This window comes from Stegodyphus dumicola, chromosome 10, assembly GCF_044657685.1.
Source record: "Stegodyphus dumicola isolate Sdum_Otavi_A_Nest chromosome 10, ASM4465768v1".
Classification (NCBI taxonomy): domain Eukaryota; kingdom Metazoa; phylum Arthropoda; class Arachnida; order Araneae; family Eresidae; genus Stegodyphus; species Stegodyphus dumicola.
This window is the reverse complement of record NC_140777.1, coordinates 133,382,424-133,397,355: the sequence shown is the minus strand read 5'-3', so window position 1 is coordinate 133,397,355 and position 14,932 is coordinate 133,382,424. Positions and strand designations below refer to the sequence as shown.

The following is a 14,932-nucleotide window of genomic DNA, read 5'->3' as shown; positions in this document are numbered from 1 at the left end:
TTTACATATTATGAAATGCAACATTAGCAAGGAATGGGTTAATGAGAACTTACAATTTCTAGATTAAACACAATTCTACAGAATAAAATGCACAAAATAAAAAAAGTTTTCTATTTGCACAAACTCTGTCATTGGTAGTTACCTAAAAAATGTTACATTTTAATATTTACACAACGAAATGCTCTGCTATAATTAAACATAGATAAATTTAATTTTCATTCTTTCGATGCAAATTAATGTTAAAAAAATCTTTCAGTCACTGGAAGTAGCAAATGCAATGTGGAAACAAATTTTTACCCTTTACTTGAACTTTCAGTAAAATTCTTTTTTTGGCACGGAAGCAGACGTGGTTCAGTAGATGCCATTTTTAGTAAAGACTGCCATTCCTTTTCCCATTCTTCCTCACAATAGACTAGGCCAGCCTAAATGAAATGAATATAATTAAATGGAAAATAATCAAGAAAAGAAAAACAAATATTAAGAACAAAAATTTGAAATTAAAAAAACAGTCCAATTTCGGGAGGGGTGAACTAAGACCAATCTGATAGAATACATCGTCAATTTTTACAGGCACTTTACTTTTTCTATGTATAATAACACTTTAAAAATTAAAATACAGCTGTCCTCAATGTGTAAAAATAGGGGTTCTTTATAATTATATATATATAATATGTGTCTGCACGATAAATATATAAAAGATAAATTATAAATTAAATTAGCAATAGCTCCTTAATGCTTAATTTGGTAGTTCCTCTCTTTATTCTAAAAACATAGATCTCTTTCTGCACTGCATTCTACAGTTCGGCCTAGCTTGACTGTTGCCTGCTGCTTTCTTCTTACTGCAAAGCTATCAAAAATGTACATATATTGAAAGAGGCACAAGCCAAGTTTTTTGTGGCCACAACATGTTTACTGAAATAAAAATGAAGATTTAATCTGCATTGGCTGCAAGTTTTCTATTTGTTATGGATCAACATTCTACGCAATCAAAATTCTTGCTGCTCATTATGTCCAAATAAGGAAATTTTAAAGCTGCCAAAGAATTTCACACTCATGTAGCCTGTGTGGACAGATATATCATCAAAGCTATTTCTGGGCACATAGATTTTATTTAGAAGTGAAAATTTTAAAGGCTAAAATTATTTTAAATGGAAGAATGCAAGGTGAATTTAATCACAGACATTAAATAAATTTAGGGATGAAATGAAGAAGAAAGAAGAGGAGAAATCCTCTGTGAACTTGCTTGAAGGAAAGAGACACCCACCTTCCTTCACTGGTATTCAAAGCATACAGTCATTTACCGTTGAGTAATACGTACTTAGGTTAGTTTGGAGGTTTAAAAAAATAATAATAATGTCATAAATATAAGTATAAATGCCCATATTTTCTTTTATACAATACTTCAGAGTATAACAGTGTAAGATGTTACCTTTTTTAAAATTATATTAATAAAATGCTATTACTATCTGTATGCTCAAAATAATTTTAAATTGAATGAAACATTTCCAAAAAAATTGTTTAAATTATGTTAGAAAGAACTTTTAATGCAATCTAATTTTATTTAATTAACAAATGACAAAACCAAAATCATGAATTTTCTATTAATATTAAAATCATTTATTGTTTCTTTTTTATTTACAAAAGCTTGTTTTGAAACATGTTCTAAAATCTAAGAGTTTTTTTGGGGAAGGGGGCTTTCTACAAAATTTTACTCATATTGGTATATTGGGAGACTAATTCATGCAGAGAAAATTCTTCATTACAAAGCCAAGGAAAAATTTTTGAAATCGACACTAATTATATGTTAACTTTTCTAAATTTAATTTGCTCTCATTTAGGAGAAAGATTTCCTGAAAACGAAGTACTGGAATTCACAGCATTTGATTTGACAACATTAAGTGCATGTGATTTGAATTGTGGCCCATTCTAAATTCTAGTTGAAAAATTACACATAAAATGCAGTTGCATTTTAACAAATACAACAGTGAGCTACAACACTATAATGATTTTAAATTTGCCATGTGTGGAAAAAATTAAGTATAAACTGATAATGAAGTTTTCAGATATGGTAATGTTTTCATTACAGAATGCACAATTATTTTTAACTTTCAAAATTCATAGATACTGGTGAAACATTTTTGGCATCTACTGTTGACTGAGAATGAGGTTTCAGTTTAATGAATTTGATAAAAAAAATAAACAAAGAAATCATTTGAAAGAAGATCATTAAGGCATGTAAATGCAAGTAAAATTGTATTTAAATAGTAAATACAGTATTAATTTAGATCACTTATATGCTGAATAGTTAACTTTAGAAGAGAGAAGATTTAATATATATTCAAATAAACATAGCATTTATTTATTTTGATAAATCTAAACATTATTACTATTATTATTAGAGTTAAGCTATATTTTAGTAAATAATTTTGTTATGCTTGTATATATTTATGTATTATTTTTTATGATTAATAAATAGTTTTTTTTAAATATGTGTGTTTTAAAAAATAATGAATGCTATTAAAATAGAATTAATTTAAATATAAAAGTAAGAGTAAATCAAAGCCTCACAAACAATACTTATAATAAAAAGTTGCATATCAGTAGTAAAAAATTAGATGGAACAATATAACTCTTGCTATTCTAACACTATTTGTTTCAGTAACTATACAGCATCTTTCTGACACTTTTTAAATTTTTCAGCCAAGAAGTTTCTATTGTCCATGTTTCTACTCCTCCATGAATTACACTATACTAAAATTGTTATACTTGGTTACTTTTCATATGTTTTCTGACTAGGAATCTGAATCCATTCCCTGCTCCCTTAAATCTCTTACATTATATCAGATTAACTTTGAAATAAATACTTCTTAATAATTGCTTTTTAAATCTCTAAATTTAATCTTTGCAATCATTTTGAACAGTTTATAGGGTTACTGCTAAGTGTTGCAAAGCTAGTACAGTCATTGATGACCATAAAATTAAAATTTACTAATATTAACTACCTGAGTGACCAGCCTTTACACAGTCATAAGATTTCCTGTCCTTTGATGTTCCTATAATTAAAAATAAAAATATTTCTGCTTTCTGACTTATCTAAGGATATCCTCTTAATGAATGAAAGTTTAAAATAAGTAATTAAGCATATTTAGCTAACAAATGCTGTTTAAATACAGTTCTTCGTGAGCAGAGGCAAAATGGCATGTCACTCAGAAAGTTAAGAAATATATCAAATTTTATAAACTTTTTAACATGTTAAATATTTTTATGATACACAATTCTATATGCTAAAGTAATGCTATGAAAATTAATTTTTGTACTTTTGTGTAAAAAAACTTTTTATAAATTCATTTATTCATTGAAATGAATCACTATATTTTTTTGCACTTTCTGCAATATTTATATTACTAATCTTAATATCATTTGTTATCCAAAGCACAATTATACTAATTCATAGGCCATAATATGTCCACTATTAAACAATTTACTTCAATACCAGTATTTTCTGAAGCACATATGCTCTTAATTCATTAATTTTAAAATTTATTTTAAGGCCTGATGGTGCAGTGGCTAACACATTGCGCAGCAGCACCACGGGTCCGGGGTTCGATTCCCGGGCTGAGTAAGGTTGATTTGGCCTATCATCCCTTGAGTAGGTCTATAAAATGAGTACCCAGTTCGTTAGGGAACTAAATACCGGGGGCTCTGCGACAAGATGACCACTTGCCCATGGCATATGCTGATGCACTCTGCTCTGGGATCTAAGGTCAAGAAAGCAGATTTCACAGCACTGCAGGCCATGGCCCACTAGGGCTGTTACGCCACCATGTTTAGTTTTTTTATTCATTTTACATCAATGATTCACCCTTGATTTATTAATTTTATATCAATGATTCACCCTTAATTTATTCATTTTATATCAACGATTCACCTTTCATTTACATCAATGATTCACCCTAGAAAGCTATAAAATAAGGTCTGAATTTTCATATATTGTGTTAAAATAAAAAAATAAAAAAATGTTTTAAAAATAAAACTATTTATAAAAATTCACTACATTCCCCCATCATAAATGCACATATAGTGCATGAAATGAAAGCTTAAAATTGGAAAACAAAAAAATACATAAGATTCGCTTAAATTAAATAAAGAACAAATAATTACTTCTTTATTTTGCAACGAAACTTGCCACCGCCATCTTCTATAAAAAGCTTCAGTAAATGTACTGTTTGCAAGAAGACTGTGTAAGGCTTTCCTGAGAGTTAGCAAACGATCATGAAATCCCCACATACCTATAAAAACAGTTTCAATGTCAAATAAAAATTCATAAACCACTTTCATCAATGTTTCTTGATTAGATTAAAATCTCTAGCATGTGATTTAAAAGAAATTATCATACTGAGTTTCTCTGTGCTTATCTTAGCAGAATACTATAAGTATTTTCTATATGAAATTACACAGGCAGATCTTCTGCTTCAACAGAAAATAAATTGAATTTTTCGTTAAGGCAACGTACATGATGACTCTCTGTCTAAGCAAAGGAATGGTTTAGTGAAAGACTTTCTATGGGAAAATGGTTTTATTGCTAATAATTTTGCACTTAAATAGGTCATATTAGTAGAATTATACATAAAATTGTTGTATTTTTCTGTGTAATGTAGCATGAGATAAATTTTAAGAGAAAGCTCTGTCTGAAATGTAAGAATACAGGGGCACATGCATTTAACATTGAGTAAATGGGTATCTCGGTAATTTGGCGATATAATGCCAAGCTGGCAATGTTTTGGCAACTTATCTTGTCACCAAATTTGGTGACCATTGTGACATTGTGGTCCAGTCCCTGTATCACTGTAACATGCATTGAAATTGAATAAATGTAATTGACCACTGTGTTAGCTATAATAGTAACCTTATTGTTTTCCAGAAAATTTGAGCAGAAAATAGAAATATCTTGCGAGCAGTTGAAAACTATTTAAGCCTAAAGAGAGAGCATCTACTCTCAGTAGTTGTTTAGTCAGTCAGATAGTTGCTTAGTTATTGTTGGTGCGATTTGTTTAGTTCTGCACGAACTGAGATATGCGAGTTACTTTTCTCTTTAGATGCACTCTGCATTGCATTGTGTTTAACATTCTTAGTAGTTTGATGTGTAACTACTGATTATACTGTGTGATACTGTGAACACCTGTACAAATATTTCTGTTGAAAATTCCAGAGTTATGAAATATTTATTTTGATAAATATAAATTTTATTAACCTATTATTGGACTTGTGCATTAAATTTATTATAAACTTGTACACATGCAACAATATGTATACTACACATGAGGAAAATTGACAAAATACCCATGCAGTATGCCTACTTGCCAGGAATTGAAGCCAGGCTCATGAGAAATCTACATCATTTAATAAATAATTTTAAAACTTAAAACTTTCACAAAAGTACTTATTATTACCATATAAAATAAAGCTATTTCAAATAAAGGGTTTCTTACATGTAGGTTATAACTTGATGCTTTTTAAAAAGCTTAGAATAAAATTATCCTTAATGAGCATATATGTCTCATATTAAATATTCTAAGACAATAAGGTTGTTAGAATATGAAAAAAAGTTATATAAAGTATATAATTATATATTTGCCTAAAGATGCAGCATGAAGCAAACAGTTCCCATCTCCAGTAGTTGCTAAAGGCCATAATCTTTGGCATGTGCCTTTTTCTGCCCACCAGTTCAAACGACCTGCAAAAATCATTGTTTGACATATTAACACAAGAAACATTACAATCGATAACATATAAAGACATAATTCAGCATTAACATACTGACAGCCAACTGCGATATAACCCATAACTTGCTGTCTGTTGAGACATTCTTCACAAGATTAGGCAATGCCTACGGGGCCACTAATTTTTGATTTTTGAATATTTGAAAAGTAACAAATTAATAAATTTGTTGCTTAAATTTTATATATATAGATTAAATTTTAAATTTTGTAAACAAACTATGTTTTTAATTATAAAAGAATTTTCCATCTTCTTTTCGAATAGAAAAATTAAAAATAAAATTTAATGCCACAGCAGCTTATCATGTTTGTTAGTAATTTAAGTGCTGTGAAATGAGTTCTTTTGTTTACGGGTATTGGCCCATCTGCAGTATAGTAGCATTGTCATCAAATACATATGCACAATCTAAAAAAACTATCCTGTTTTAGTGATAATCATTTTTGAAATTGTTTTTAGTGTTTTTTTATATTTTAGCCTAAGAATGTATTAAAGCATAACAAAAAAAATTGCTATCACAAACCAGACAGGCTAGTTTTGGTTAGACAAAAAGGTTTTATGAAAGGGGCAACCATAACAGCTAAGTGCTCACATGGCTATATTTAGTTCTACAAGCTCTTGAGAACTGCAAAGTAGCATTAACAATTGATAAAACACTATACCTATTAACAGTTAAAACGGATAAGTAAAAAGTGGGGCCCAAAAATGAAAAGAAAAGGAAGAACACACAGAAGAAAGAAAAAAAAAGCTCCCCAAATTTGACAACTTTGTTATTAAAACATCATACCCAGAAAGCCTACACAAAACATTATATTTGAAATTTGCACTACTAATAAGGCAGACAATAAACATATAGAAGAAACATATACATGCACATCAGTAGATATAGGTATCAAAAGATGTACGTAAAAATATTACTGATGATACGAGATTTCTAATTTATGCTGTCAAAAATGGCATGAGGATATAAATATTAGTTAAAGATGGCAATTTTTAACACAGGTTAAATTATTAAATAAATATTACAATGATGTGAAACAAGTTTTTGAAATGCCAGTATGAAATGTGCCCTACCAAACAAAATAAATTAATTTAATGAGTTGGTCGCAATTTAGAAAAAATTTGGGTAAACCAGATACATGCATATCCCTTTTATTCCTTATTATTAGACATTATTCAATGATATTTCAAAACCCATAAATTTTACAATTAGAGAAACATTTTTCAAATTTTATACTGTAAAGGATAATTCTTCTGAAAGATTTAGAGAACTCATTCTTAATTTCTTGAATGAAATAGAAATGTCAATTAAAAAGCATTATTAACAACGATTATGATGTTGATTATATTATGAGTGATGTTTACAATGGCCTATAACAAGAGGTTAAAAACTATTCAACCTAAGGTAGAATATATACACTTGGACACTAATATTATTTGCTAGACTTTGTTGGCATTTTCCAGCACAATTAAATTTATGCCTCAGTGGACTAGCCTAACTATTTAGAGCTCCAAGGTGTGGTTCTCATTTAAAAAAAGCAACTGACAGTTAATGAAAGGAGAAGCACCTTGCTTATTCAAATATAGAGCATCCACAGTAAAGCTGTCTGAAAACACATTTGTCTTAGTTTCAAATGTGTGAAAGAATAGAATAGTGGCATAAAATACAAAGGGATACTTATCACAGAATGGATTTTAGGAGGATGTGAATTGCACAAGATCACACGTACACATCTTTTTCTACAATTACATGGACTAAATTATCTGCAAAAGTGAGCATACTTGCTTACAGTAGAATTTTTCATTTTCATCTTTAAAAAATTCATGAATAGTATACAACATCTTTGTGTAGGGCATTATTTCTGATGTAGTACAGCACACCAGTAATAACCTTATGGAAATTATTTTGGAGGTTCTGAAGGATGAGAAGATTCTATCATGAGCATTTGTCCAGGCAGGAGATGCTTTTGTAATTATTGGCTTAATTGTTGAAATGTAAAGATGCCTCTAGTGGTTTTGAATTGTTGGCCGGAAGCTTCAGCTTGAAGATTACACTATATACTTCAGCAACAACCTTCTTAAAATGCTTCTGGCAGGAGAATCTTTAGTAAGTATTACACTAAGATCTGTTCATATCACAACCTTGTCATTAAATGACATTGCAAACAATTGTAAAGAAATTACATTATTTCTTGATATATTATAAAATATATATTTATTCAATGAGAATAGTATAAACCAGCAGGATCTGTTAACAAATTTTACAGCCAAATCAGATATATATATATATATATATATATATATATATATATATATATATAAAACACGTTGGTAGGGTTACTTTGTAAGATCTAACTTTCTTTGCTATCATAACATTAATGTGATCTTACGAGGAAACATGGCATCTTCTCGCATAGGCATGAATAATGCCAACATAGATGGAGGGTAAAATAAACCCTTTAATATTCATCAAATTCTAAACACAAATCCATATACTTCATGTTCACCATAACACCAAAGTCTTACGATTGAACTTAAGAATAATTTAACAATAAATTCAAAAATAAAGAGCAGCGCTGGACTAACAATTTAATTTAAGACTAACTAGGCTGACTAAACAACCTACCCAGTGATATACTTATTAAATGGTCAAAAGCCGTATCAGCAGCAAGGACAAAATAGTAATGCAAACTGGCTAGCAAAATTATATTCTGAATAAACTACTAGTTTCGGCTGTTTTTATAATCTTTCCTTAACTTTAAATTTGGATCCTGGTGAGGAAATGCGAGGTTCAGGAAAGATACCAAACTTAAAATAATTTATTATGCAAACTAAGGGGAACCCTACGTCCTCACTAATTGCACTAAATTATGTTATGGTGTCATTCTTAGTTTTAACTGAAATCCACATTAAAATCAATAAAAAACAGAAATGGAAAGAAGCACTGCAGATACAAAAGACAAAAAGCAAATTTTGAATTTATTATTTTTTGTATATTTATTCAAAAAGTATTAAAGAAAATAAATTGCATATCAAAAATATTACAGAAAATTAATACACGTTTAGATGAAGTTACACAATGTTTAATTAGTGCCTGCATAAATGCAAAGAAACTGTGAAACAAATTTAAATTTATTTAAGCAGAAACAAATGGTTGGAAAATGGGATACACTTCAGAATTTCTAACCAAGAGATAAAGTAAAACAAAACATTATAGAATTATAAGAAAATAGAATTCATTCTAATTTTCGAGCTAAAAGGAAAAAGGAGAAAAGAGTGGGGCCTTGATCTCACGAGCTGCATGTACAGGTGAGCTCCGATTATGGTTTTCCCTTTGGAGTCTAATATAGAGTGATTTTGTGCAGTGGTGATGTGAAAGAGAAAAAAGCAAATGAGGGGTGTTTTGCCCTGCGGCCGGTTGCCGAAGCAAGAGGGCTTGGGCTGCATTTTTCTTTGCTCTAGAGGATACATTCTTTTCTGCGAAATGTTTAAAAGTTTTTGTGCAAGATGCAAGAAACATTTTCCTCTCAAGATGTCTGGAGAAATGTGCACACGCTGCAAAGATGCTAAGAGCCGATTACTACTTTAATGCGAGATGTATAGAGCAAATCTACGAAGAAAATTTAGAACAGATTTTCCCTCTTCACCCGAATCTCCGGATAATCTGTTCTGAACCCTAAAATTTGATATTCTCGAATTGAATATTCCTGACACTTGGAAGTTCCGGATCGACGTGCAGTTATTACTTTCCAGCTCTTGTGGTTCCTGACGCCTAGACGTTCTACACAGAAATTTGTTCCTGAAGAATGAAATTTTCCCTGATCTGGCGGTTAGTTTTACAAAAAGGACTTCATACCGTTCCCAGATATTTTATTTACTGACCATTCTGTACAAGTCCATTCTGTACAGAATAGACTTCAGCGCGAGAGTGTTAGTTAAACTGTAATCAAAGTGTTGGCTCAAGGAAACAGACTTCTTCCATGACTAGGAAAACTGGACACTTTCCCCAAGGTTGTGTATTCCGAAGAATATGCGAGTGAAATTTTTAAGATTATTTTCTCTCTCTTAGTATTCCCAAATGTCATAGTGGAACAGTTAATAATGATTTATCTACCTGTTTATAATGTTATTAGTTATATAAATTAAACATTACAGCTAGTAAGATTGAGAACTGGCTCAGTATTTCAAGTTATGGCCAGTTTTGGGATGTTTAAAATTTGTTTCATTTACTGAGTTTGTGAGTCAGAAAATGTTAGTTTCTAATTAATGAGAACCATTTATTTGGAGAATTAAAATGTTACACCTACTTAATTTGGGGAAAAAGTTAATTTTTAATTAAATGTTTTAATTATTGTAAGCTGAAATTTTGTGTGACAGATGCGATATTTTCACACTAAAATTATGTGGTGGAATACTGAACAGTTTATCCTATATTTGGTATTATTATATTCAAGAATTTAATAAATGAGTTTGATTTAGAATTTTAATTGCACTTGTTTATTTTGTGTGTTAACTTACTTTGGTCTGTCACGTCACTCCACTTGTTTGAGCCAGTAGGTTTTTAAGAAACATGGAGGCTTTTATTGAATTTGTGTTATTGTTTTCTCTTTTGCATAGGTTACTCACAACGCTAACCTAAAATTTAATGTGTACTACCACTATATGATTGTTCGATATGATATATGATTGTTCATATGATGATAATATTTTTTTTTTGGTTAGTTTTGTCTGGTACCATGAGTCAGTTTGAGTTAAAGTTTAAAACACTAATTTTCAGATATTCAACAAAAATGTTTATTTACTGGCATGATAAATGCAAATTTTTTTTTGGGGGGGGTGCTAAGGAATCCATGCTAAGGAAACTGAACTAATACAAAAGCGTGACAATTTAGGAGATTTTTATTCCTAAATATTGTTGCCAGTTTAACTTTACAATTTATAAATGCACTGCAGTTGTGCATAACCTTAATGAAAATGTACCCATTTAAGAATTTGGGAATTAAATGTAAAAAAAAAAAAAAAAAAAACACTTGAAAAGAGATTGTAAAATGTATATAGTTTTACTTTTTTTTTTTTTTAACCATTTCTGGAACTCTTACTACAGTAGATATACAGTCAAAAGTCATTAATCCGGACTTGTCGGGACTTCGGCGATTCCAGATTATCAATTTTTCCGGAATATAGATCATCAGTTTAAATCTGGTAAGATGGCATGCAGAAATTATAAAATTAAAAATATGAAACCATAATTTATGAAACAAAGAACAATTATGATCTAAAGGGTATCAAAATTTACAAAAAAAAAAAAAAAAAAAAAGCTTTATATTCATTTGTTTACTTTAAACATTTCTTTCAATGTAAGTTGTTTCGTTTTATGTGATAATACTTTCTCTTTAATTCTATAAACAGACATAATTTCTTGTTCAGTTATAAAGTTCCGCTGTTGAAGTCCTATAATTGCTGTGTTGAGAATACCGACAAATTAGTCAATCGAAATTGTTTCGTTTTCAATAACCTCCGCGTCACTTTCTTCACTATCGGAAGCGAATTATAATGACGAGGAATTCATTTAAATCATATCAAAGACGGAGTACATTGAGATGAAGTACTACATTTAGTAAGCAATTATAAGCCAAATAAAAGAAAAACATCTGCCCTGAAGATAAGGATAGTGCTAACAGATCAACTTCCAATTCATTGTTGAATTAATAGATACGTCAGCCGAATAATCACATTGTCTGTTCTGCAGGAACGGAAGTCATAAATCAACAGAGTGAAAATTTTTAAGTGAAGAAAAGAAAAAAGAAACTTTTGAAAAAGCAGGGCAGATTTTTTTTTAACAGAAGGCATAGAATTAAAGACTGCAAGCAGAAAGTAAACTGTAGTCCCTTTAATAATAAACATTTGAAAGCAATTTGTTATTCATTCCATCAGAAAAAAAGATGATAAACTTGAAAAGAAAATGTCAGATTCGAATGTTATTCCTGCAGTTTCATCTTATAATTCCAATGAAAGTAGATATAATAAAATATTATTACAAACTGCTTCTGTGTTGATTTGGAATAATGACAAATGTGGAAATTCTTTTTTATAATGGCTTTATGAGATCTTTCATAACTAAAGGTATCTCGAAAAATGGATCTTCTGATTGTTAGAAAAGAATCACTTTCTGTTTACTCATTTGGAGATAAAACTGTGTTAGAAAAAACCTTTAATGTTGTTAAATCAAAACTAGAAACCGCTAGAGATCCCAGTCTTAGTATAATGTTGAACTATTAGAAACCGACAGTATTATGAACTACTAGAAGCAGACAATATTACCAATACTATTAGCTCTCCACCCAGATTTTAATTTTGCTAAGGAAGATAAAAGTTTTAGAAAATTTCCAATTAGCTGACTGTCGTAAAAAAAGTGACAAAATTGATATTCTCATAGGAGTAGATTCCTACTACTCTATAATCATAGGCAAAATTAAAAGAATTTCAAGAAATGTAGTAGCTGCAGAATCTTATTTGGGTGGTGTTTGCAGGGTAAAGTAAATAATGATTTTAGTGAATTATTAACTATAGTAAATGAAGTAATAAAGCAAGTAATAGTAAATGAAAAATTGACATCCTATCAATTACAACAATTTTTGAAGCTAGGAAACTTGGGTTTAGAAAATGATACTCAAAACGACAAAACTGTTGATTTAGAAATTATGAAATCTTTTGAATCTAATATCACGTATATATATGAACAGCAGATATCAAGTAAGATTACTGTGGGAACCAAGTTCAAAACATTTAATGGAAGATAAGTAGGGATACAGCAAATTTAAAATTGATAACCCTTTCTTTGTTCAACATGCAGAGGTGTTAAGGGATTATGAGTTAAAACATATGACTGAACCACTACAGGAAGGCAATCAAAGGATAAGATGCTATTTTATTTGCCTCACAGAGCAGTCATCAGAAATGAAAGAGCAGCAAACAGACTAAGAATAGTTTATGATGCTTCAGCCCACAAACCAAATACACTTTCTCTAAATGACTGTTTACATACTGGTCCAAACTTATACCCTGATATTTTTGACATACTGATAAAATTCAGGCAAAATTCAATAGCCTTTATGGATGACATTACACAAGCTATTTCACAGATAGATTATATGAAGAAAACAGAGATGCTTCATGGTTCTTTTGGAAAGATGATCCTGATGACAGTAATGAAAATTTCAAAACTTTTAGATATTATGAGCATTTCAATGAGGCTAAATGTCACTACATAAGTGGCATACTAATTCAAAAGAACTGAAAGACATCTGACATCGCAGAGAATTTTCGATACAAGAATCTCCTGAAGTTGTTTCGATCAAAGTTCTAGGAATTAACTGGGATATGGATAATGATAATTTTTATTTTGACACTCAGCACTTAACAAATTTCTTTTCCTCATCAATTAACTCAAAACATTTTCTATTACAAACCACAAGCCATACTTTTGATCCTGTTGGATTAAATGGCTCTTTCACTATAAGAATAAAGTATCTGATTCAGGAAATGTGGTCTGGCAAAATTGATTTGGGACGATGAACTGCTGCCAGATCTTATTTGTAAATGGAATGGTATGAAGAAATTCAAGAAATGAACCACCTCAGGATTTCCCGCTACTATTTAGAGAAAATATTAGATGTAAATGAGAAATAAATAAAACTCTATAGCTTTTCTGGTGCTAGTTTGAAAGCTTATGGATGCATGGTATATCTGAGAATAGGTCTGAACAATGGAACTTTTCAAACAGTTTTTGTTGCTTTCAAGAATAGAGTTGCACCTGTAAAATCACTTACACTTCCTAGATAGGAGCTCTTGGGTGTGCTTTTGTCCGCTAGGGCGATATAATCACAAAATGTTTAAAATACAAAATAACCCCCTTCCATTGGACTGATTCACAAATAACTTATTTTGGGATTTACAGATCTTCTGAAAAAAACCAACCACATTTAAAACCATTTCTTCCATGACTAGAAATAATTGGTGTTGTCTCTCTCAAGCATCCTACAATTTATTACAAATAACAGAGATTATCTACAGAATTATTACACACACATATATTTACATTTTAAGTTTTCCTCTAAGGAACCAAAATTAAAAAAAAAAAAAAAAAAAAAAAAAAAAACCACTTAAAAATACTGTTTCAGACACTTTTTTAAAAATTCTATACAAAAATTAAACTCATGTTGGCATCTAACCAGATTTAACCAGAGTTATTAACCAGATTTCTTTAAAATAGACTTGACAGTCATACACCTTCTAAGCATCAAGTATATATGCTTTCATTATGTAAATACGTTTTACAAACATATATTTCTTTAGGGGGGGATTACATAACACTGATATTTCAAAATGCTTATCAAATTGAATGGAATAAGAATGCAGAAATTCCTTCATATATAAGGAATTATTAAGATTTGAAGCATTATGGTATATACATATATTTTCACCAATCATTTTTTAAATAAAAAAAAGAACTGTTGCCAATCAGTACAGTATAGCCTCAATAATAGATGAGTATGATGTCAGAACACTCTCATAAGATTCTCACTTATTTTATGAACCCTATCTTTACTAAGCCATTTAGTTTTTGTAAAGAAGGATTTATTTTCTACGTTTAATTTTAAAGAAAAGATTTAAATGGCTTTAAAATGCAGAACAAATGATTAAAATTTCTTTAAATGCAGAACTCAATACAACCGCATTCTGTTAAAACCTGGTTATACTGGTGTGGATACTGAAACCACTGAAAATCGCTAGGATTGATTCCGGAATTGCTTACCTTCACATTTAAATGAATTTACGTGGACTTTAAAAGCAGGATGATAATTTTGCAATTATTTTAAATGCCACTAAGAGTTTGGGGTCACCAGAATGACTGATGCAAGTTTTAATGAATTCGTTCATCTATTTTCAAGCTCATACTTATTTAAGTTATTTATATGTAGCTTGTATCTACTGATTATTTAATTAATAAAGTGCAATCTATTTCTGAAAACTTCCTCCCCAATGAGTAGCAAGACTTGCCCTATCTTTCAAGGTCAACAGTCAAATATGCGAGTCCCAAAATAATACATCCTATTTGGAGTATTCTGTTTAAGAAATAATAATAATGTAATTGCAA

At 30.0% G+C, this 14,932-nt stretch overlaps 1 protein-coding gene across 1 annotated transcript in view; it reads right to left on the bottom strand.

The window, feature by feature from the left end:
• The window catches only part of LOC118191739 (OTU domain-containing protein 7B-like), a 70,754-nt gene that overhangs the window by 30,985 nt on the left and 24,837 nt on the right, over nucleotides 1-14,932 (bottom strand). The window contains exons 5-7 of the mRNA XM_035362581.2: nucleotides 5,636-5,734; nucleotides 4,162-4,289; nucleotides 298-422 (exon numbers count right to left, since the gene is read on the bottom strand). Of these exons, the coding sequence (XP_035218472.1) occupies nucleotides 298-422; nucleotides 4,162-4,289; nucleotides 5,636-5,734 (352 nt within the window). The remainder of the gene's footprint in view (nucleotides 1-297; nucleotides 423-4,161; nucleotides 4,290-5,635; nucleotides 5,735-14,932) is intronic.